Source organism: Crinia signifera, chromosome 2 (genome assembly GCF_055691185.1).
Source record: "Crinia signifera chromosome 2, ASM5569118v1, whole genome shotgun sequence".
NCBI classification, from domain to species: domain Eukaryota; kingdom Metazoa; phylum Chordata; class Amphibia; order Anura; family Myobatrachidae; genus Crinia; species Crinia signifera.
In genome coordinates, this window is record NC_139218.1 from 234,125,240 (window position 1) to 234,151,461 (window position 26,222).

The 26,222-nt window shown below is 43.3% G+C and overlaps 1 protein-coding gene across 3 annotated transcripts in view; it reads left to right on the forward strand.

The window, feature by feature from the left end:
- Window positions 1–20,729, forward strand: part of RFFL (ring finger and FYVE like domain containing E3 ubiquitin protein ligase) — a 91,613-nt gene extending 70,884 nt beyond the window's left edge. For all 3 annotated transcript variants that reach the window (XM_083174033.1, XM_083174031.1, XM_083174032.1), the window contains 4 exons: window positions 11,943–12,020; window positions 14,136–14,346; window positions 15,153–15,173; window positions 18,173–20,729. In XM_083174033.1, coding sequence (XP_083030159.1) covers window positions 11,943–12,020; window positions 14,136–14,346; window positions 15,153–15,173; window positions 18,173–18,351 — 489 coding nt within the window. In that variant the 3' untranslated portion in view covers window positions 18,352–20,729. The remainder of the gene's footprint in view (window positions 1–11,942; window positions 12,021–14,135; window positions 14,347–15,152; window positions 15,174–18,172) is intronic.
- Window positions 20,730–26,222: the final 5,493 nt, after the last annotated feature.

Sequence of the window (26,222 nt, forward strand, 5' to 3'; positions counted from 1 at the left end):
TTGGTGGGTGCTATGTCGCATTAGCAAGACCCCCAAAGCACCAATACAGTGGAACCCCCCCACAAGTGACCCCATTTTGCAAACTACACCCCTCAGGGAATTCATCTAGGGGTATAGTGTACATTTCAAACCCCCAGGGGTTTCACCAATTTTGATACAACTGGGCAGTGAAAATGAAAAATTACATTTTTTTTACACAAAAATGCAGTTCTGGCTCAAAATTTTTCATTTTCAGAAGGTATGAAGGAGAAAAAGCACCCCAAAATCTGTGCCCCAATTTCTCCCGAGTATGGCAATGCCTCATATGTGACCAAAAAATACCAGTTGGGTGCATGGCAGGACTCAGAAGGGAAGGAGTGATTTTTGGATTTTGCAGCTCAGATTCTGGTGGAATGAATGGTGGGTGCTATGTGGCATTAGCAAGACCCCCGAAGCACGGTGAAATGATGAACCTAATAATCCATAGATGTGTGGTATATTTTAAAACACTCCTTTATACATAGGCCGGGTTTGTTGGGGCAAGTTTCACAGTGGAAAATAGTTTCCTTTCTTATTCCCTTTTTATAGCAAACTTTGCACCTTTTTTGTGTCCTGCCCTTTCTTGCAGTGGAGGGGATTTCGTTAGGAAAATGCTGCCCTGGTACAATACGGGGGCCAGTACTAGAAGTACTGGGGCCCTCTGCCTGCTGGTTCCCAAATATTAGGCCCTTTATGACTTCCTCTTGAAAGTGCATAAATGTCCCCCTCTGGCTGGTAGAACGGAATAGCACGTAAGCGTTATACAGTGCCATCTGGATGATATACACGGCCAGCTTCTTGTACCAGATTTTTGTTTTCCGCAGGGCACTGTACGACTTCAGTACCTGATCTGAAAGATCCACTCCGCCCATGTACCTATTGTAATCTAGGATACAATTAGGTTTTGAGGTGTGGGTACTGGTACCTCGTACAGGGATGGAGGTGGTACTGTCTCCATGAATTGTTGTCAGTATAAGGACATCCCTCTTGTCCTTATATTTGACCAACAACATATTTTCGGTGCATATTCCCCTGCTTTCACCCCTTCTCATTACTTGGGCAATGTGCGTTTTTGGGAGGCCTCTTTGGTTCTTACGCACAGTACCGCAAGCTGCTGTACCTCTTGAACCAAGGGCCTTAAACAGGGGGATGCTAGTGTAAAAGTTATCCACATAGAGGTGATAACCTTTATCCAGGAAGGGGTGCACTAAATCCCAGACAATTTTTCCACTAACACCTACGAGGGAGGGGGGGCATTCTGGCGGTTCAATTCTTGAATCCTTCCCTTCATATACCCTAAACCTGTGGGTGTACCCTGAGGTGCTTTCACACAGCTTATACATTTTTATGCCATACCTTGCCCTCTTACTGGGAAGGTACTGGCGGAATTTAACCCTTCCTTTAAAATGTATAAGGGACTCGTCAATACAAATAAATTTTTCAGGGATGTACATCTCTGCAAATTTGGCACTGAAATGATCAATGACCGGCCTGACTTTGAATAGCCGGTCAAAGGTGGGATCATCTCTGGGTGGGCACAGTGTATTATCGGTGTAATGTAAAAATTTAAGGATTATCTCAAAACGAGCCCGAGTCATGGCCATACGGTAAAATGGGGTGCTGTACAGAACATCTGTACTCCAATATTGCCTAATTTCTGGCTTTTTTACTATGCCCATATGTAACACCAGACCCCAAAACGTCATCATCTCTACTGCATCTACAGGGGTCCACCTAGCAAATGATGACGTGGGGTTTTGAGCAATAAACTGCTGGGCATATAAATAAGTTTGGTCCACCATTAAATTTATAAAATCATCAGAGAAAAATAATTTGAAAAAGTCAATTTCTCTGAGACCTGCTGAATCAAATTGGATTCCTGGGATGGCCAAAAACTCAGGAACCTGGGGCTCAAAATTGTCTGGTGGTGGGGTCCATACGGGATCAATCATTTGGGGGGGGGTCTCAGCTGCTCTACGGGGGCGTCTTTGAGGGGGTCCCTCATCAGCAGAGGAGGAAGAGGAGCTTAAGCGAATCCTTCAAATTCCCCGCTTGCATCACTGGCTGTGTCAGAGTCAGAGGCAAGCATGGCATATGCCTCCTCCGCTGAATACATTCTTCTGGATGACTGGGATGACATTTGGGATGACATTTGGGATGCCATTTTTATTTTTGTGTTTCTGTAAGTGTAATGTTTCAACACGTGTATATTGTAGGGGGGGTACAAACTTTAAAAAAAAGGTCCTGCGCCAAAAATTGAGCACAGATGTTGGTCAGTAACGTCCGTCACTGAACAGCGCTCAAAGGCAACAGGACACCCACAAAAAAAACGTGGGTGTAAAAACAAAAAAAAAAACAATTTAAAAAAAAACTGCAGAAAAAAAATATCAACCTGTGCCAAAAATGCTGTTCAGTGATTGTACGTCACTGATCAGCGGCCACAGGACACCCACAAAAGCAACGTGGGTGTAAAAACAATTTAAAAAAAATTTCCACAGCACTCTCCAAAAAAAAAAAACAATTTAAAAAAACTGCAGAAAAAAAAATGATATCAACCCTGTGCCAAAAATGCTGTTCAGTGATTGTACGTCACTGATCAGCGCTCAGCGGCCACAGGACACCCACACAAGCAACGTGGGTGTAAAAACAAAACCCCACTGCACTCTCCCAAAAAAAAAAAAAACTGCAGATCAGTGATGCAGTGATGCACCACTGATTAGCAGTGAGGGGCAGCAGACACACAACCTGACAGGGTATATATATAAAAAAAAAAACCTGGACCCCCAAAAAGTTGCTGATTTAATTAATTAAAACTGACCAGCACAAAAGGGGGGGGCAGCAGTCAGTTGCACACGCAGCACAACCTTTGGTGCAACTGACAGGTGTGTGTATATATATAAAAAAAAAAAACCTGGACCCCCAAAAAGTTGCTGATCAGTTAATTAATCAGCACAATCAGCACAAAAGGGGTGGCAGCAGGGGGGGGGCAGCAGTCAGTTGCACAGGCAGCACAACCTTTGCTGCAACTGACAGGTACAGGTTGAGTATCCCGTATCCAAAATGCTCGGGACCAGGAGAATTTTGGATAACGGATTATTCCGTATTTCGGAATATTTTAATATTTCAATGATGTATTTTGAAGTATCTTGCATTTATGCTGTATAAACACATAATATACACACAAATATATTTTATTACCACATAAAATACACACAAACATATTTTAATTGTTCAAAAAACAAGGTTTCAAAACGTGAAACAAAATGTGTGTACTATCTCAGCACTGAATTTGAATGCCAAGCAATCATTGTCTTGCACATATATAGTGCCAGTTACATATCATGTCCCCAGTGATGCTGTTACATATGTCCCCAGTGAGTTTTTAGCAAAAAAAAAATTTTTTTTCACTTTCTGGAATGTCCGTATTTCGGAATAATTCGGATAACGGATATTCGGATACGGGATACTCGACCTGTATATATATAAAAAAAAAACTCTGCACCCCCAAAAAGTTGCTGATCACCTCAGATACAGTGATCAGCACTAAAGGGGGTGCAGCAGACACAAAATATAGCACTCTCTATCACGCTCTATCACTCTCTATCACTCTCTGTCACTCTCTGTCACTCTCTGTCACTCTCTGTCCCTATCTCTCACGATCTGTGACTCTATGACACTGCTGCAGCAGCACACACAGAAGTCACAAGATCCAGGAAGTATCCAGCTGCTGGCAGCACGCTACCAGCGGTGATCAGGTAAGTTTCAGGCAAGGATCAGGTATGTATCACGACAGATTGGCACGGTGACCGCTCTGCACGCAATTCCAGACCGGAATGGCGTCTGCAGCGCAGTCACCGTTAGTTTAAATCACGCGCCTTGGCTGTGATTGGTCCGTGGGTCCCACGGACCAATCACAGCCTTGGGGGCAGGTGGGGTGAGGTGTCGTCGTCACGATGACCCTCTCATGCCCCCTGACGCCCGGCGGTGATTGACACCTGTGTTACCGAGCGTCTGATTCGCCGGTAACACAGGAAAACGCTGTGAATGGCTGTTCACACTGAACAGCCAATCGCAGCGATCGCCGACGGGGGGGCGGCATCGCAGCCCCCCCTGGGCATGCAGGGACATATCTGCTGTCAGGGACAGCAGACATCGTCCCTCTGTCACTGCGTCTCGAGACGCAGTGGCACTTTGAAGTCATGACGTATATATACGTCATGTGTCGGGAAGTACATCCCGGCCATGACGTGTATATATACGTCAAATGTCGGGAAGGGGTTAATATACATTTGTATAACAACTTGAGTAGTTATTGCGACCATAACCTATTTTATGTAGTTATTACACATAGGACATTATGTTGAGTTGTTTGTTCCAAAGTTTTAAGTTACGAGCGTAGTCCTAGAAATTGCCCTGATTTAATTAACTGGACAGCCAGTTATCAGTAATGACCTCATCTATTGGAGGGTAGGAAAGTAAAAAAGGTATGATATATTTTTGTTTTTTTTTTATATTTTTTTGTTCTGTGTCAGAAATGAGAATCAGTTCAAAGTTGAAGCCATGTATCTGCATTTTCTGTCAATCTCCCAGGGATGTTTTTTTTTTTTTTTTAACTTTGTTTGAAATTGCAACACATTTGTCTGTGTAATCTCTAACCACTTTTCTTTATATAATTTCTGTAATTAAGCCATGTACCTTTTGCATATGAAGTATTAATTTTATTATTCTTTCATATATGCTTCCAAACCCAGTAAATGGTATACACGCTTCGATTTTTGACAGGTTTTCGATTCAATTTTGCTTATAGAAGCAAAATCGAATTGAAATCGAATGGTTTTTGATCTGCATTCGATTCGATGTGCGCTCCCATTTTCTCTATATCGAAAAGAAAAATAGCCTGTGCTATTCCTGATTATTTTTTTTATTACACCAAATGTAAAAAAAACAACTTTATTTTAAAAGTTCACATTCCAATTCACCATGAAAAGATGGCGATTTGCGACACACAGCGAAAATCACTTAGAAAGACGGCGAAAAGTGCACGTTGAATAGGGTGATTCACTTTCTGACACAAAAAAATCACCTTCCAACGTGAAAATAGCACAAATTCGCCATAAAACATGGCGAATTGGCCTCATTGAATACTGCCCTATGAGTGGATAGATATTAGTAGATATGGACCTACTGTCCCTTTCCCAGCCACTATTAGCCCTGTCCATCACATTATCTGCTGTTCTCCCTTCCTACCCAATATCATCCTGTTAATGTTTAACTTCTTTTGTACCCAGTACTCCTCTCTGTGCATGTGCATTTTACACCTAATGATCATGGACACGCAGTAGCATTAGGGTATCGTGCAAACGTATGTGATGACTGAACACAGGATTTCCTGGGTGGAAGGGAGGAACATCTATGCATGGGTGTGTATTTATGTATGTGTATATACACAATGGGTGTGTATTTATGTATGTGTATATACACAATATGGACAAAAGTATTCAAATGTCTGGCCAGTAACCTAACAGAGACTGTAATGATATTATATTCAAATACATATTCCATGCTTGAAGTCCCTCAGCTCTATGACCCTTTTTATATGACAAATGTTTTCAAATGGAGACTGCATGCTTGGTTTTATACACCTGTGGCAATGGGTCTGATTTGGAACATCTGAATTAAATAATAGGTGTGGCCAAATTATTTTTGTCCATATAGTGTAGGTGTATATAATAAAAAAATATACACTATATACCTACGGAACTCTGCAATTCACAAAAGGTGTAACCACTTTTAATTTCTCCTTCATCCTAAGGGGACACTGAAGTACTACGCTGGGGATTGAGTGGTGTATTGGAGGAGTCGGCACTTTAAGAAACTTTGAAGTGTAGCATGGCTCCTACCCCTCTATCCCCCCCCTCAGACCCCAGTCTTAGTTAAGTGCCCGGAGGAGTCGGTTCCCTGGGCAAGGGCTCCGTCTAAAGGGGCTCTTAGCGTTTAATTTTTACATTTTTATTTTAATTTTTAAAGTGTTACAGTCAGCCAGGAGACCCTGCTGGCTGCCTGCTACGTGGGACGACCTCCGGGAGGGTCAGAGCGGCACTGCCTGCGGCGCACGCTACTGACCCCGGCCACCAACGCACCGGCGCTGGGGACCCGCCACAGCCGCCCGCGGCCAGTGTTACGGGTCCGGGGCCACGTCACCGCCGGTGGTCTCAGGGGCAGCAGAGGTGACGGCTGGACCAGAGAAGCGCACTGGTCCAGCAAAAAGAACAACAGCAGCAGACTCCGCGCCGCTGTACACAGCGCGCGCTGAGCGGATGACGACGGGGGGCTTAACCTCTGCACTCCCGGTCTCCTGACTCTCTGAGCGCCATTTTAGCCCACGCTGCCTGTTCTTTTCTGGTGTGCCTCCACGGATCTCCTGCACAGGACATCATAGCGCTGCTCCAACTCATCAGCACTGCGCTGGGTGAGTGTCAGGGGGCTTTCCCACTGGGTTCCCCCGTTGGAGTGTTTAATATTGTGGTGGGCATAATTCGGGGAAAGCAAGCTCCTCTCCCCCTATTACTTCTTCTCTCCTTCTCTGCTCCTTATAATTGTGTGTGAGTCAGTGTGTACCGCTGTCTGACTGCTGTATATACAGTTTTAATATGGCTGCTAAATCTCAGTCTAAACAAAAACTAATTGTGTGCACACAGTGCAATGAACAGTTTACACAGCACGTTAAGGGTGTCACCCTGTGCAAAGATTGTCAGGGAGGAGAGGAAGACAAGGCTCCTTCCATACTTAATGTGGAAGGGGTCACCAGTGTACTGTCTACCCTAGCAGCAGAAATGGCTGCGTCACGCAGGGATAGGGAAGTGTTACACTCACACCTGACTTCCATGGGTTCGGCTGAACCTTCCTGGGCCAGGGACCTCATAAGATCTGTGGACTCCCTGGTAAAAGCAACAACCAGCCAGCCTGCAAGCATTCCACCCCCTTCTCTTAAAAGAACCATTCCCTTGTTGCTACGGGGGGATTCATCAGGGGATGAGCAGGACGACCCTTTGGGGGACGTTGGTGACATGCAGGATGACCCCCTCCCTCAAGCAGATGGGGGGGATGGGGTAGTACAGTAGGGGTCCCAAGGATTGGACGCCCTTATACAAGCTGTCAAATTCACCTTAAATGTAGGTGAGCCGGATCCTCCGGCATATACCCCTATCTTTGACCCGCCTACTAAGGCGGCGGTATTCTTCCCAGAATCTGTGGAATTAGACAAACCTTTATTGGACATCTAGAAGACCCCGGAAAAGAAGTTCCAACTGTCTAGACATTTTAAAGGGACTTATCCCTTCTCTCCTGAGGCAAGGGCTAAGTGGGAAAACCCACCTTTAGCAGATGCTTCGGTGTCAAAACTTTCTAAGAAAGCAGCCCTGCCTATTCCAGGGGCAGTAGCGTTAAAAGAGGCTCCTGACAGACGTCTGGAGGCGGGGTTAAAACATATGTTTACCACTGCTGGAGTTACTCTACGCCCCCATCCTAGCCATTTCCTGGGTCAGTAGAGCCATGGAATCATGGGCTGAGGAAATATCAAAAGGTCTAGAGGAGCAAAGGCCTGTTGAGGACTTGGCTTTGCTGTCCGCTCAGATGCGCGAGTCTGCAGCATACATAGGTGAGGCCGCTAGAGACTCTGCTGCCTTAATAGCCAGGCTTTCCGCCTTATCTGTCACAGCTAGGCGCTCCCTGTGGCTCAAATCTTGGCAGGCAGAAGCAGACATCAAAAAAGCGGTAGAGGGGCTACCGTTCACAGGCGAGGTCCTTTTTGGACCTGAGCTGGACAAACTGATAGCTCAGGCCACAGGAGGAAAGTCCACTTTCCTTCCATCTTTGGCCCCTCCCCCTCAAAAGAAACCTTTTCAGGGACCCTCCTTTCGTTCCTTTCGGGGAGCCCCAAAATTTAGAGGTAAATCCCTGGGTTCTTTTGCCACTTCCAGAGGCAGGGGTTTTGGGGGCACAGCCACGGGTTCAACAGCAGGAACCCGCCGTCCTGAAGCCAAGCTCCCAGAAAAACCCTCAGCATGACTGTCTCCCATCCTTCCTGGGGGATCCCAGGGTGGGAGGTCGTCTAAGGGACTTTCAGCACATATGGAGAACGTCCTGTACAGACAATTGGGTGTTGTCAATTGTCGAGCAGGGCTACAAGCTGGATTTTGCTTACAGTCCTCCTCACCAATTTTTCACCATGGGCCTTCCCCATGTCGAAAAGGACCGCCTGCTTCTGATCCAAGCGATTCAAAAGTTGTTGGCGGCTCAAGTCATTATACCAGTACCAACAGCCAGAAGAGCCGAAGGCTTTTATTCACCTCTTTTTCTGGTGCCAAAACCAGACGGTACGGTCCGCCCGATACTAAATTTAAAAACCTTGAACAGGAACATAGCCTACCAAAAGTTCAAGATGGAATCGCTTCGATCAGTAGTCGCCGGTCTAGAACCACTGGAATTTATGGCTTCACTAGACATCAAGGATGCCTACTTACATGTACCCATTCACGAAAATTACCAAAAGTTCCTGCGCTTTGCCATCAAGGAACAGCATTTTCAGTTTCGGGCCCTGCCCTTTGGTCTTTCCTCCGCCCCACGCCTATTCACAAAAATCATGGCGGTGATGGTCTCCCTACTACACACAAAGGGGGTGAATGTGGTCCCATACTTAGACGATCTTTTGATCAAAGCCCCGTCCGAAGCCCTGCTACTTCAGAGCATCCACGTCTGCTGCAAAGTACTACTGCAACATGGATGGATCCTGAATTACAAAAAAATCGCAACTGATACAGTCCCAAAGGATTCTCTTCTTGGGTCTCACTTTGGACACATCCCTACAGAGGATTTTCCTACCAAGGGACAAAATTCTCTCCCTTCAGGAATTGACCAGACAGGTCCTCAGGCCTCACAAGGTGTCAATACACTTGTGCATTCACCTGTTAGGGAAAATGGTGGCCTCCTTCGAGGCCCTACCATTCGGACGTTTCCACTCCCGGACCTTCCAACTGGATCTCCTAAAACAGTGGTCAGGTTCTCATGTGCACATGCACAAGAGAGTAGTGTTGTCTCCTTGCAGTCGCCTATCTCTACAGTGGTGGCTCCATACACCAAACCTGCTGGAGGGACGACGGTTTGGGGTATGGGACTGGACCGTTGTCACAACAGATGCGAGCCTCAGAGGTTGGGGGGCAGTGGTACTGGGCCAACATTTCCAAGGTCGCTGGTCTCACCAAGAAGCAGCACTTCCAATAAATATCCTGGAGCTCCGGGCGATCCGCCTGGCATTACTCAGTGCAGACCCCCTCCTCAGGGGTCGGGCGGTGAGAATCCAGTCAGACAATGCCACGGCGGTGGCATATGTCAATCGTCAAGGGGGGACTCGCAGCCGCAAGGCTATGCAGGAAGTCCGTCCGATTCTGCAGTGGGCAGAGCGGCACGCCATCGCCTTCTCAGCAGTGTTCATACCGGGGGTGGACAACTGGGAGGCGGATTACCTGAGCCGCCAGGATGTCCATCCGGGGGAATGGGGCCTACACCCGGAAGTCTTCGCTCAGATTGTCCATCGTTGGGGAGTTCCCCAAATAGATATGATGGCGTCGAAGCACAACCACAAACTTCCCCGGTACTGCTCCAGGACTCGGGACCCGACGGCGGTGGCAGCGGATGCCCTAACCGCGTCCTGGGATTACTCCCTAATTTATCTATTCCCTCCGTTGCCTTTACTTCCACGAGTACTCAAACGGATAAAACGGGAATCAGCAACAGTCATTCTGGTGGCACCAAATTGGCCTCGGCGCCCGTGGTACGCCGACCTTCAGGGGCTCCTGATAGACAAACCTTGGCTTCTTCCTCAGCGGGACGACCTTCTTCTACAGGGGCCGTTCGTTTACAAAGGCTTACCGCGGTTGCATTTGACGGTGTGGCTGTTGAAGCCGCGCTGTTGAGTAGGAGGGGTATCCCAAAGTCTGTCATTCCAACGATGATGAGAGACAGGAAGGAGGTCACTTCCCGTCACTACCACAGTATTTGGAAAGCTTATGTAGCTTGGTGTGAACGCCGTAAGCTACCCACTTCTGTTTTTGGTCTGTCCCGGGTACTCCGGTTTTTGCAGTCTGGTTTTCAGGCAGGCCTTCGTCTGGGCTCGCTTAAAGTCCAGGTGTCGGCCTTGTCTATATTTTTTTATCGACGTCTGGCGGTCATTCCGGAAGTTCAAACTTTCTTGAATGGAGTGCTATGGCTCCAGCCTCCGGTTCGTGCCCCGGAGGAGCCTTGGAATTTGCCACTGGTTCTGGATTATCTTAAATCCAGTGTTTTTGAACCTCTGGAATCCATTGATCTTCGTCTTCACGTGGAAAACGATTATGCTTTTAGCTCTGGCTTCAGCGCGAAGGGTGTCAGACCTGAGCGCTCTGTCATGCAGATCACCATATCTTGTGTTTCACCCAGATAGGGCGGAACTACGCACAAAAATGGATTACCTTCCGAAGGTCGTGTCTGCGTATCACCTCAACCAGCCTATTGTGGTACCAGCATTGACAGGTGATTTAAAATCTCTGGATGTAGTTCACACGTTACAGGTCTATGTGAACAGAACCATAGAGGTACGGAAGTCGGATTCACTCTTTGTACTTTATGCTACCGCCAAGCGAGGTTGGCCGGCCTCCAAACAAACCTTGGCAAGGTGGATCTGTTTGACCATAAAGCAAGCTTATGTACAGGCGTCGCAAGTCCCGCCTTCAAGGGTGTCCGCTCATTCCACACGGTCTGTGGGTCCGTCTTGGGCGGCAGCTAGAGGCGTGTCTCTGACTCAACTGTGCAGAGCAGCGACATGGTCTGGTCCAAACACGTTCATCAAATTCTACAGGTTTGATACGTTTGCGGCCTCCTCTTCTAGTTTTGGCCGTGCTGTACTACAGGATGACCAGCGCCTTCCCACCCGTGGGGATGGCTTTGGGACGTCCCCAGCGTAGTACTTCAGTGTCCCCTTAGGATGAAGGAGAAAATAGGAATTTGGTACTCACCGTTAATTCCCTTTCTCCGAATCCGTAGGGGACACTGAACGCCCTCCCGGCGCTGTTCTAGCCTGTGTAGGGTTGTTCAATCTGTATGCGTGATTGTTGTATGCATACGCTTGTCTGCAGTTATTGTTACAGCATGTTATGTTCTGTTTTCTGTTCGTCTCTCTCTGTCAGAGATTCCCTGGTCTCTTTTCTCCTCTCGGTCACAGTTAACTAAGACTGGGGTCTGAGGGGGGGATAGAGGGGGAGGAGCCATGCTACACTTAAAAGTTTCTTAAAGTGCCGACTCCTCCAATACACCACTCAATCCCCAGCGTAGTACTTCAGTGTCCCCTACGAATTCGGAGAAAGGGAATTAACGGTGAGTACCAAATTCCTATTTTTGTATCTCCATACAATATTTCAACCAGTTGTGAATAACCATGGAATTTCTAATCCATACCACCGTGAACATCTTCCTCATTGACTGTAAATGGCAGCATAAGCTGATGTTTTGGACCATTTTGGGTCCATTCTCAAGGCCACCAATTCCTCACTAGCCACATTTTTGTGGTGGGAGGAACTGCCTGTAGAAAACATTGCATTGCCCTTTGTAAATCATTTGATTTGCTTCTGCCATGTACCAATGGGCACCCAAAAGTCATTGCATTTTCTGCTAAGACTACAACAAAATAAATTGACACCTCACTTCATTCATGGTCCAAAACCAATTCATGCTGTGACGATTTAAGCTGTTTAACGCTGATCACAGATGTACTGTATATGCTATGGATAATTTATAATTTCAGGAAATTTTCCAAGTTTTTAGACTTTTTATTTTTAAATGGTATCAAAATCTAAAAAATGTTGTTAATTGTTTGCTCACCATCTTTCATGCAGACAAATGAAAACGTAACTTTGAATCCAGAAAACAGAATGCATGTAGAGACCGATGATCTACATGATGATGAGACTGAGGTAACTGGTTTATATGAAGATATATATTTTTTTGGCATCCTGCTACTAGAATAGATAGAATTTTGCATTATAGCATTTGTTTTAAAGCATGCTACAGATGGTTTTATTTCTTTTAAAAGTTCTGCACAAAGGTGCAGATGAAGATTTCAAAACAAGTCTATTTTGAGGACATATTTTGTGGGTTTTTATACTGCACTTGCTCAGAAGCTTACACAGACAATGACATTACCACACGCTAAACATTTTAAAGAAGTGCAAGATTTCAAGATGAAGCAAAACTGAACTTGGTGTGACAAACAGCCACATTTGCAGCATTGTAGCATTTCTTCTGATTAAGTCACCTTGGCACACAGATATATAAGTGTTGCACATCAAGTTGATCAGTTTAAAGTAGCCCATACACTTGTGCTGTTGGATGCTATGCGATGTCCCATCGCATCTTATGGTGTCCATGTGCTTTTTTTTCCAGCACCTGATGTCGCATGCTACCTGTGATACCACACAGTGCTGTAAGAGGGTTGGCATTCAGCGGTGGGTCGCAGAATTTGATTTCAAAACCCTAGGTGGCCTGCCGCTGACTACCGTTGCACTCCAAACCTCCTGCCCCCACTTCCGTACATTGATGCCAGAACTCCTGCCACAGTGCGAGCGATCACATGTGGTAGCTCGTGCATTCGATAGATGATATGTACAGAACAGAAGATCTATCAATGCAACTTTTGATCAGCGGGCCGGCGCATCGCGTCAGTGACGCATTCGATGTGCATGCAGTCCTTCAATATATCGCACAGATGCGGTCGAAATCGAAGATTTGTGTGTAATATTGCCTTATGGGCATCAAAATAGAGCAGAGTAGTTTTGCCAGATTTTATTGTTACCAATAAGATTTTGATAGCGTAACACACTGTGTTTTAGTTGCTCACACAGAGGTGCAGTTTGGCGCAACTGAAGCCAGTTTGATGACACTTCTGTATTGTCAATGCTGGAATGTATGCCACTCTGCATCTCAACCAGAAGAACCTGAAGGGGCCTAAAGCACATGTCAAGTTGTACATTTGCATAATTCAACTTTTTTTCTCACACTGGGGCAGATGTATAAAGCCTTAACGAGATAAATGCAAGGTTGATAAAGAGAGATAAACGTCCAGCCAATCAGCTCCTTACTGACTTTTTTTTCAAACACAGCCTGTAACATGGCAGTTAGGTGATTGGCTGGACATTTATCTCTTTATCACCCTTGCATTTATCTCTTGTTAAGGCTTAATACATCTGCCCCATAGAGTGTTTGCACTGTGTATAGGGCTGTCGTGGGTAGACAACAGTAGAGTTAGTACAACTTTGAATACAAGCATATGTATATTAACATCCATTTTTCATTGTGCATTTTATATGAATTTTCCTACAATGTTAGACATCATGAATGATGGGGAACAAGTGTAGTTGATTGGAGTTCTACTTGTGTTCATTATCAGAGATTTAGCTGTCCTTTTATTGCAGTATGCTGCTCTCCTCTAGAGTGAAAGCTGTTGCCAGTAGAGCCCTGTTGAATGTGTCTCGTCTACATCTCCTTTTATCCTCTGGCTGTTTGATTTATATTATAGGGGTATTCAGTGCCGAATTTTGACTGTTTGAATGTCCTGACAGTCGGAATTCTGAGCCGTTGTCGTCCAGCTCATAAGTAGATCGACAGGTGGAATTCAATGTTCCGCCTGTCCACTGTCAATAAGGGGGCGTATCGGCAGAAATGGCTGTGGATTATCGAGATCTGGCCGTGACGTCAACAATCCACAGACGTTTTAAACAAAACAGATCCAACAGTTTTGTTGAATAGGCGGCCGCTGCTATTTCTCCTGTCGTAAATAGTGGCGGGGATTGAATGTCTAAATAGGTTTGTCCTAAAACTGAAAGGCATTTTGAAAATCTGCAAAATCCTCTGAAGAGGTGCCATTTTTGTCTGTTTTTTATTAATAGACATGTATATTTTTTGCTATATGAAATCTACCACTTGTCTGTTTAAATTAAATATGATCATTTGTTCTGTATGTAAAGCAATTAGTGTAAAAAATAAAAAGCGGCTCACAATAAATCTAAAGTAATCTTTACTTTCTTTCATAGTCAACAGACTCTGAAGAGACACTGGTACCTGGCAAAAGAGCTTCACTCTCTGACATCAGCAATTTAGATGATATTGAATCCTTGTCTGTGCGTCAGTTAAAGGAGATTTTGGTCAGAAACTTTGTGAATTACAAAGGCTGCTGTGAGAAGTGGGAACTGATGGAACGTGTAACCCGACTCTACAATGATCAGAAGGATCTTCAGCAAAAGGGTATTTTGTGCTAGGACCTGAAAAAAAAAAAAAAAAAAAAAAACATTTAATGGTCTTGTCATTATTCATTACATATATTTACATTCTGTACATAAGATTGGTTAAATCAGTATAATTCTATTTTCTGAGATCATTAGAGCAGCAAACAAAACAAATGCTGCTTTTTTGTCTAATCTCTTCATAGATGCAGAGGGTGCTATTCATTGTATTGCACCCGATCTCCCATCTTAAATGACGAGAAATCATATTGCGATATTCAATTGAACAATTTTTTTGCTCATTATGGTCCGTTTCAGCCACACATTCGGGCATATTAGCTCACCACCCTCGCGGATAGCGAGCTGGCATGCTGATTAAAAAAAATAGAATTTCGCCCAGAGTGTCTACTTACCACATAATAGCATATTACCTCTTAATGCAAATGATCCTGCACACCTTCTCTTCTGCACTGTAAAGGTGGCCATACACTTATACGATAAGGCACTTTTTTTTTATGACTTTGACAAATCGGCCTGAAAAAGGTGATATGTCGATTCTGTGTGTTTTTACCTCTGGATCCGATCCATTTCTTTGTCCAATTCCCATCGGGTCCGGAGACTGCCGTGGTTTCCGCAAGAATTTGTCAGATCTTTTGGCACGTCAATGGTCTGTATCATACGTGCTCCTGCTGTTGCTTTAATGCTGCAGAAAAATTTCAACTTTTTATTTTGTTCTTGTTTTTGTTCTTGGTCTCAAACCTCAAATAATGCAATTTCTTTGAAGATAAATATTTTAACAACTTTTTTATAACCTTTCTTTTTTTTCAGTTTCGGTGGAAGAAACTAATGGTAAGCATCCAGCTATGTACAATGCATTTTGTATGTGTCGTCTGTTGAGCAGTCTGCTATTGAGAAGTTTAGACACTGGCAGTGACGTCCTGTATTGCAAGGTCAAGTTACTTCAGATGAGTGAGATTCAATTCACAAAGTGTGAATTGACATTTCATGGAATGGCAAAGTGGGAGTTGAAGTTTGTATAATCAGGACTTGGTACATCTGTGAGAAAAATCAACTAAAGTCTGGGGTTTAATTACGAAGATGGGAGTTCTATTGAAGACTGGATGTTGCCTATAGCAACCAATCAGAATCTACTTATTTATTTAGCACCTTCTAGAACAGGGCTGGGCAACACCGGCCCTCCAGATGTTAATGAACTACACATCCCAGGATGCTGTGCAGTAGTTTTGCTATGTGGCCATGCTGAAACTGATGCAAGGCATGCTGGGATGTGTAGTTCATCAACATCTGGAGGGACGTTGTTGCCTAGCCCTGTTCTAGAAGATATATGGTATCTGATTGGTTGCCCATTGTAACAACTCATCTTAAATAGTTCTCCCATTTTACAGATGGAGCCACAGTGGCTAGCATTACTGCCTCACAGCCTTGTGGTAGTGAGTAAAACCAAATGAATGCTTTTGCAATTAATTTAAATCTATATACTGCAAATGTATGCAAATCTTTAAGCCAGGTAATTTTTATTTTGTCCCACACTCCCAAAAAAATGTTCATTGTCTTCAGGATTTTTTTGTTTTAATAAATAGCTAGTTTTTGGGTAACCACGTAATAGGGAATATAGACTGTACGTTGTTAGACTGATGTGAATGATTTAAATATTCTCTGAGGCTCTACATCAGGGGCTTTAAACATGTGGCCCTTCGCTGCTGTACATGGTAACCAGCACACGTTGCCAGTTTTGTTGGCAATCTAAAATTGACAAAAGTAGTTTCATAGCACCCGGAAGGCCACTTGTATAATATCCCTGTTTTCTTAATGTGTGTGCCCCATATGCCAAACTGTTAATAAATACATAATTTTATGGTGCCCACACATGGTGAGATGTGCTAGTAACGATTTGAGCTATACAGTGTGTGCTATCCAATTTGGACGAGTGCTATGTGATTTGACCTTTTATACACTGCTAATTGAATCACATAACATTTGGACTAGACTACAATACTTAATTAAAATCAGTAAAGTATATATAGCATGGGATTAACTGCACAGGGTGCAGTTTGAATTAGACACGATGTGATGTAGTACAAAATTGCCTGCCTGCATATACTATTTTGCCTTCCTACACGGGAGCGTGCATCGCAAGGCAAAGTAAACATGGTGCAATTTGAAATAGATGCAATGCAATTTGAACTAAAAAGTGAGAATCGCACTGTGTGGGGAAGTTTTAGACCTTAGGTATTAAAACTACCAGTCCTAGTCAGCGGCAGCCGCCGGAGCGTGTGACAGCTGCAGCAGGACAATTTGTAAGAGAATTTTTACATATGGCCCCCGAAGGATTTTTTCCCCATACAAACGGCCCTTGGCACAAAAAAGGTTCCCCACCCCTGTATTATAGGGACACTTATTGTGCTGCTAGAACACTCCCTGCTTCTCCTCGTTACGGAGACAAAGCAGGATGGGACAATGACGGGATGTATTCACATCCAGTCTGCTGCATTGGAGATTGCAAAATTCCTCCCCTCTGGCAATGCCCCCATGCATTCTCAGCACATTAGTACTTTCTCTGCCTGTCCAGCCAGCTTTACTGCACGTGAGCAAGATCTCACTATTTGAGAGATCTCTTGTGTAGCATGGAGCCGATGGTCACCACAGCCAGGGAGAGTGCTGTCCCTGATGTGGAGATAGGGTATCGCCACCCTGCAGCTGTAAAGTCGATAGCATAACGCACTTATATCACTTCTCCCTCATACCGATGATTCATACATCTCCCCTCTTGTTCCTTATCTTTTCCGTTGCTGGCTTGTGTGACACAGTGGGGAGGCGGCAGAGGGATCTGCTCAGCATTTCCGCATGAGGACTAATAGGCCCCTGTGTAACATAGCTTACCAAAATGTCGAATTAAGCACAGAACTATCTTGAAGATCGTTATTTATGTCTGGCCTATAAAAAGCTCCCTACAAAGAATGTGATGATATTGTAACCATGACAGGTGATCATGGGGGTGATGGTTAAGGATTGCCCATTCATTGGGCAGTATTCAATGAGGATAATTCGCCCTGTTTCACGGTGAATTTGTGCTATTTTCGCGTTGGATGGTGATTTTTTTGGGTCAGAAAGTGAATCGCCCTATTTAACGTGCACTTCACGCCGTCTTTCTAAGTGATTTTCGCCGTGTGGCAAATCGCCATCTTTTCATGGTGAAGTGGAAAGTGAACTTTTAAAATAAAGTTGTTGTTTTACATTTGGTGTGAAAAAATCAGGAATTTTATTCTGTGAAGGGGCATGCTATTTTTATTCATGTGCTTATAGCACATGAATATATATTAAAAAAATATATATATATTTTTTTTTTTTTACATAGAGCAGCCAGCGGGGGGGCCGGGAGCCAAGAGCCGCTCATTAGATATTCATATATTCACTGCACCCGATCATTACATATGCACGATCGGGTGCAGTGAATACCTGGTCCCCTGCTGGCTCTCACTAGTTCCCCCCCCCGTGTCCCCCCCCACACGTTCTGGGGCAGGCAGGGAGACTTCCATCTGCACCATGCTCAGGCTCGCCGCAGGGGTTCACACTCGCCGTCAGGGGCAGCGAGCCCCTGCGACGTTGAATAGGGGGGACAGCGAGGCTCTGGAACACGGCGGGCAGTGGTGACTGTGCAGCAAATCCTAAACAGGATTCGCTGCACGCCGTGAATATTCTCATTGAATACGGCCCATTAAGTTGATGTGACATTAACTTAGAGAGATCATGATTCATCCTAAAATGATTGTATATTATTAAATGTACAGATATTGTGAAATGTTTCTTACTCGTGTGTCATCTTACAGGCAAACGGGACCCTGCAGCTGAAGAGAATCTATGCAAGGTCTGCATGGATTGCCCTATTGACTGTGTGCTGCTGGAGTGTGGTCACATGGTAACCTGCACAAAGTGTGGCAAGCGTATGAATGAATGTCCCATCTGTAGGCAGTATGTAGTGAGAGCTGTACACGTCTTCCGATCTTAAGTTTCTTGGCTACAAGTAAGCTAATGATCGAGCAACAATACTGGCCAAGGCAGAGAATGTGAATAAAACTGCAGTCAATTCCTACGCCCCATTATGTGGTATAGAAACAGGATACTAAATACCAAGAAAGTAGTATATAAGTCCCTGAGTGATTTAGGGTACATGTAACAGATTCTCTGTCCTAACTTGTATGTGACCCCCAACAGGGACGGTACAGGTTATTGCATCTCGCAAATTATATTTTGAGAAAATCACATTTTATATAAGATTCTTATATTTATATAATAGAGTAGTGCCTTTTAACTAATGTCTTAAGCCATTTTGATGTTGGCAGAACTTTTTGAGAATTTTCAGGGGTTTTTTTTTTCTCCAGTACTTGGATATTTACTGATTTTGGTTTTGAGACCCAAACCAGATTTATTAACGAGCAATTTAGAGAGTGAAAACACAAAATGTAGGTGATGTATGGTGCTTTTGTAGAGTCCCAAACCTGAGTGGTTTCAAGCAATCCAATAAAAAAAGACCTATTTTTATTTTAAACCTGTTTCTGCCAGAAAACAAATATTTACTTGGGATACAAAATTGACTAATTATGGGGACAATAATTAAGCATACCACATTCATTTATTGAAATGTTGAGCAAATAATTTATTATGAGGGAAATATGGCATTTTATTATTAGAGCAACATAGAATGTGTTTATTAGGGTCCTACGAGACACATTTTTATATCTAGATTTGATTGTGGAATCCACATGACAGCTATCTGGCTTATCAGAACTAGGTCTCCTCTACAAATTTTTTTTTTTTTGCACATGTAAAAAAAAATAAGTATATATGCTCGTTTTCAATTTGCCACAATGACGTAATGCGGTATCCTGTGAGGTTTTTGCCTTTAATCTTACAAAACCACACATCTGCCAAAGCCATCAAAATTGTACTTTAGTAAATCTCCATCTTGCAGCTTAATTTACCATATTCCTGGATGGAAAGACCAAAGGTGGAGATTAATTTAAATTATTTTAATAAAAAAAAAAAAAAAAGTTAAGATTTCTAATAAAATATGTTTAGACCTGGCTTATTACAGCATCTCTTAATTAGGAGTAATCCTTTTAATAAGAGCTTAGCTATTTGGATTACTTTATGTATTTCTTTATTTGCACTGCAAAATGCAAAGTAATGTTGCATTTCTTGTTGTGAGCCCAAAAGGATTTTCTATTTGTAGTGGTTTATAATATCTGTTTTTAGATTTTAACTTACAGAGCTATATGAAAAACACTATGGCTAATGCACTTCATACTGTGGATATCCAACAGCTTTAAACTGAGTTCCTTACATGTCTGACTGCTGCTTATAAGTGTATTCTTGAAGACCTGCTTCCTGAGCACAAACATAGGAGAAAAAAATATTTTATTTTTAACAGATCCAATATTTTAATACTGTTTTTTTTAAACTGATTATTGTGTGGATAGGTATTAACAATGTAAATAAAATGGTAGCCTTGAGCCTTTTTAACAGCTAGCCTTGTATATTACAGCATATCACATACTAGCAAATATTGCTTCTGAAAAAGGGCCTTAAGCAGACCAGTTGTATGAATATATTTCACATGGTCTGTATAAGAATATCTAGAACAGTAGGTTCCAAACGTGGTCCTTAAGGACCACAACAGTTCATCTTCCAGGTCACCTGTTGATTTAAAAAATGTGACCGTTGGCGATACACAGTGCACCTGCCGGGTGACCTGGAAAACCTGAAAAACCTTGAGAACCAGGTTTGATTTAATCAATGAACTAGAAAATGTGGCCCCATCATATCCACCAGTACTTATTGGGTCATATATTAAGCTATGACACAAAAGAAAACAGTTGGTCTAGGCAGAGTGAATAGTTGAAGTGTAGAAAATATACATATGTGAAATGTCCATGTTGAGTATAATTTTATCCTATTACAATATAGTAAAAAACTTAAAGGGAAACTCCACTGCCAGATCATTGTAATGCTCTTGGCGAAACCAAATCTATGTGTATATATAGAGTTGTATCCAATGCACAGATCCAACATTATCATATCCAAAGAAAATGAATACATTTGCCTGAATAATCCTATTATGTGTAGTTGGAGTTCCCCTTTAAGTACCCCAGGTGTGTGCCTCACTTTGACCTATGCTGCTAAATGTGATTCTCTTAATTACAAGGGCTATACCTTTCAACTGGACTAATGGGTCCTATGCCTGTTTTTACTAAACATCCTACTGGACATATGTGCCTTTGATCATTAACATAATACTAGTTTGATAATTTAGCTGCAGGTTGTGGGATATTTTTACATGACAGAATTCTGCTTTATTTTGTTTTGTAATAAAGTAATTTGATAAAATATTGTGGTCTCTATTTCATTATACAACATAGGCGCTTAATTATGTTTGGTTATATTTTACAATTTACATTATTGGGAGCTAGTTTTATACCTGCTTGGATTTTAAATGACTGATAATTTCCTCCTGACCAAATTTTTAGCATAAGATGTTATACTAATTATATGTTGCCTAGTTGATAAACAATTTAAGACCATAAAGGAGGGGGGGGGGATGAGAAGAAGAAGCAAGACAGTGTCAGAGAGAAAAGAACAAAGTGGGGGGAGGTATTCGGGATAGAGGATGTCAGAGAAAGGGACGAGCAAGAGAGGGAGAAATTAGTGACAGTGTCAAGTAGGGAGAGATAACCTCATGTAAGTGGGACCACATGTGAGGGCAGGCACAGTAGGAAGTAGGGGTGAAGGCTGTCTCTGGAAGAGTGGGAGCAGGCTGTCAACTACACATGCAGGTGGGGGTGTTGCAGGCACAGAAGGGGGCAGGCTGTCACCTGCAGAGGCTTAGGGGGGTGGTCTGCAGGCACACGCATATGTAGTTGGAAGAAGTAGCCGCACCTCCCAGCCGGTTACCTGTTTGTTGGTGTTGCAGCCACCTGAATCCATGCTGCACTGCCTGGTGCTGGGGAGGAGCATGTCTATCTTCGTGCCTTCGACGTCCCCACACACTGCTGCAGCAGAGAAAAATACTCCTCAAATGAAAGAGCTGACTAGTGCCCACTGCCAATCGCTGTGAGCTCCCAGCATTTGTAGCAGCAGCAGCGCCCTCAACAAACTAAGCGGGTGCCACGGAGTAATCATTAAAAAAAAAAGTGTGTGCATAGGATTGCCTGTTCGGGCATTGGGCTCCTAAGGTGTGGGGGCCCCATGGCAGTTACATCCCCTGCACCCTCTATTGTTATGCTGGATTATGCTTGTGCCACACTAGGATAAGGCTTCTCCGGTGCTTTCAGTAATGTAATCTTTTACAGGCATATAGAACTTCATTTGCCCAAAATACACTCCTAGGAAACAATATACCCAGCTTTATGGACCACCTCACTCCCACAGCAACCTTGTGGACAGTCCCACCCTTGCCCTGTCTATCTGGGTTTCGATTTGTGGGTACTTGTGTATTATCATGGCGCCCATCGCATACCACTATTCAAGGTATGCGATGGACCCGATTTCAGCCTTTTTTTCCAGGCTGAGTATACAATTGTAAAATCGGGTCACATCGCATGTGTGGCGAGTGCAGCGAGGTGAGCGGACGCACATTACTTCACAGGTATACGCGTGCGCTCACGCTTCGGGCTCGCTGCGCTCACCGCACTTTATAAGATCAACTCCTCGCCGACGTGGATAGTGGGGGTATGAAAAGGTCGGAGGACGCGTACCGCCGCCCCTCGCTGCGCTCGCCACACTTTGGGTTGGCGTTCATAGTGAGGTGGTGTTAACAATGGGGGGGCATTTCACATACTCATGGGTGGGTATACAATTAAAAATCGGGTCTGGGGGGGGGGGGCATTTAACATGGTAATAAGGCATCTGGGTGCCTGTACAATAAAAATGGGGTGAAATCGCATCGCATGCGATGCAACGCGATTTTTCATCGTACAATGCCCTGCGATGGAAATCAGGGGCGCTGTGATAATACACAAGTACCGATTTGTGCTATCACAGGAGCATGCATCGGGATTGAAAGGTAAAAAAACTGTGAGATCAGCATGCTATTTTGACTATATAGTCCAAATCGAATGTCAAATATCACCGTGTGTACACAGCATTAAGGCCCATACACACACACAGAAAATCGAATTGCTTTTGATTCGATGTTAGATTAGATCTGGCATGAGATCTTCCAATTCGATTTGGCTTTAGATCTGTACAATAGATATTGAATTCGATATACATTCATGGAACATTGTACACATTTGATTTACTAGATATTTCCTTGGCGGCACAGTAAATTTTTCTGTTCGATTTTGTGAAAACGGGAGCGTGCATTGAATCGAATGCAGATCAAAAGTGACACAAAAACCATTCGATTTGGTTTAGGATTCGATTTGATTTTGCTTCTATAAGCAAAATTAAATTGAAAATCGTGAAAAATCAATGCATGTGTACAGGGCTTTAGACCGATATATTTTACACCTCCTGATGGACTGAAGGCAAATGGTGACCAATGGTGTAGGTTGGACATTATTCTGCGACAAAGAATATATAGACTTGCCAGTCTCTATTGCAATTGTAAATAAGCTATTGGTGATGCTTAATCTGTGGAGGAGTATTCAGTGTTATGATCTCCATTTCATTAGCAGCTGTTTTTCAAATAGATGGTTTTTGGGATTGGTTCAGACATTCATACACATAAATATATCTGGTTTATTGGATATTATAAAAGATATATTCTATATAATATATTATCAAACTGCTATTCAGCTATGAATAGTATACATTTAAAATCTTGACTGTGTGGGTGGGGGGGACGACTTCCATTGTATCTCACAGTTGCTAAGAACTTTCTACTATTTACTACTTAGCACTTACTGTCTCATTGTGTCACTTACATTTGTAGTGGTAGTCTTCGCTCATACTGGTATATTGCATACACTCAATAAGTTTATATATAGGGGTGTAATCGGAAATATCAAAGTCAAAATGACTACAAATGTTGGTAATCTCACCTAGTGCATGTCTTTCCTGAAGATCAAGGGTGAATACATCTGTGTGGGTTGTGAACATTAGTCATTTTGGAAGCCTGGATCAGTGGTTCTCAACCTCGGGCCTCAGGGACCCCCCCCCCAACAGTGCACGTTTTCCAGGTCACCACAGGTACACTAATTACTCACTGGCACATTTTAAAAGATCACAGGTGGAGCTAATTATTTCACCTGTAATTTTGTGAGGAGACCTGCAAAATATGCACTGTTGGGAGTCCCCGAGGACCGAGGTTGAGAACCACTGGCCTAGATTACCGATCTAAAGCAAACCTTTTCTGGTCACAGTGGAAGCATTAGGAGAGCAAGGGGGGTACACAGTGATATAAGTCAGAAAAGCCAGCCAATTGGTACACAGATAGAAGGGGGAGGAAGAGGCAACCAGTGCTGAATACCTTTTGAATGCCAAGTGAATATGTTAAAACAGTTGTGATAATTGGCAAGCAAACCTAAAAATATAATGACCTATAATGTTTACCTTATATAGGAAATATAATCTATTTTATTTATTTTTTACACATTTTTATTTGAATTTATATAACAAATGTGAGTGATGCTGGCATTTTTAGCGGATATTTTAAACATATCTTACAGAGATGTTGGCAGTCAAAGGGTTAGATCCTTTGGTACCAATGACCAAGTTAGCAGATGTGGTATCTTTAAAATGATATCAGGTATCTAGGCAGTAAGTTTTTTAAGGCTGGCATTCCCAACCACGGTCCTCAAGGCACACCAACAGTGCAGGTTTTAGTGATATCCAGGCTTCTGCACAGATGTTTTAATCAGAATCACTCAAGTACTAATTAAGTCACCTGTGCTCAAGCCTGGATATCTAGAAAACCTGCACTGTTGGTGTGCCTTGAGGACCGTAGTTGGGAATGCCTGTTTTAGGGCGAAAGAGGGAGCTAAATGCATGGCTAAGAGACTGTTGTAGGCAGTGGCTCTCAATCCTGGTCCTCAAGTACCCCCAACAGTGCACGTTTTCCAGGTCTCCACACAGAATCACAAGTGACATAATTAGCTCTACCTGTGGATCTTTTCAAATGTGTCTGAATAATGAGTGAAATTGCTGGGTGATCTGGAAAACGTGCACTGTTGTGGGTACTTAAGGACCAGGGTTGGGAACCACTGTTGATGGGTAGAAGGGTTTGGTTTTTTTAGAGCTTTGGGCAGGGGCCATCTTTACTGTTGGATGGATTGCACCTGAAGAAGGAGGGGGGCTGCCATTCTGGTCGAGTGGATGGTAGGAGGAGTCTTTAAACTAGGTCAAGGGGGGGAAGGAAACCGTGAATATTGATGAGGAAGAAGTCATAGTTACATAGTAGGTGAGGCTGAATAAAGACTTGTGTCCATCTAGTTCAACCTAGGTTTATAATAGTTTATCCCTTGTTGTATAGTATGTTCCGATATTTTAAAGACAGATTGTTACTTATTCGTACCCGTGGATGTTTTTAACCAATAAATGTTTATCCAACCTTATTTTAAACGTATTTATAGTGTCTGTGGACATCACTTCCTCAGGAAGAGAGTTCCAAAGTTTAACTGTTCTGACTGTAAAGAATTTTTTTTCTTCTAGATGAACAAAATCTTTTTCTAATCTAATCTCGTGTCCTCTCATCCTAGATTCCTGTCTAGCAGAAAAAAGGATTTTTTTTTTGACAATTCCTTATATTGGGCCCCTAATGTATTTAGGCATATTGAGCATGTATTCCCTTAAATGCCTCTTCTCTAGTGTAAATAGTCCCAGATTGCTTATTCTTTCCTCGTAGCTTAAATTCTCCATTCCCCTTATAAGCTTTGTTGCGCTTCTTTGGATTTTTTCTAATTCTATGATGTCCTTTTTATAGTGTGGGGCCCAGAATTGTACTCCGTATTCGAGATGTGGTCTAACCAATGATTTGTACAGCTGCATAATTACTTTTGAATTCCTAGTTTTCATGCCCCTTTTAATACATGTTAGAGTTTTGTTGGCCTTTTTTTGTTGCTATATTACATTGAGCACTACGCCCTAGTTCAGGGCTGGGCAACACTGGCCCTCCAGATGTTAATCAACTACACATCCCAGGATGCTTTGCATTAGTTTTGCTATGTGGCCATGCTGAAACTGATGCAAGGCATGCTGGGATGTGTAGTTCATCAACATCTGGAGGGCTGGTGTTGCCCAGCCCAGCCCTAGTTTGTCTATTTGGACTCCTAGATCCTTCATGTGGTTGGTGTAGGGGGGACAGATAGTATAGCCACTAATAGGTCAGCAAAATCTATAGCAACTATAAAAAAAATAATCACAGAACATATCTGAGACAAGAGGTATCTAGTAATAATTCAAATTAATAGATAGGTATATGCTACAAACTACCTGACATTAAAGAGTTTGAGGAGGTGCTCTTCTTACATCAAAGAACAGCAGAATATGGCCACATTCTCATTATGGGAAACTTAAATTATACAGACCTAGATTGTAGTAACAATACGTTTCAATCCGCTAAGAGAAACAGGTGTATTTATCCACATAAATACACAACCCACCCCCCCTCTTTCCTGTGCACTATGGAACGCCAGATCCATCTGCAACAAACTCCCTGCCATCCATGACCTATTCATCTCTAGAGCATTCCACCTCCTTGCCATCACCGAGACCTGGCTCTCCACCTCTGATTCTGTCTCTCCAGCTGCTCTCTCCCATGGTGGCCTCTCTTTCTCTCACACTCCCAGACCTGACGGTCGCCAAGGTGGCGGTGTGGGTTTTCTCCTCTCAGCCTCATGCACCCACAGTGTCATTCACCCTGAACCCTCTCTCCTTTTC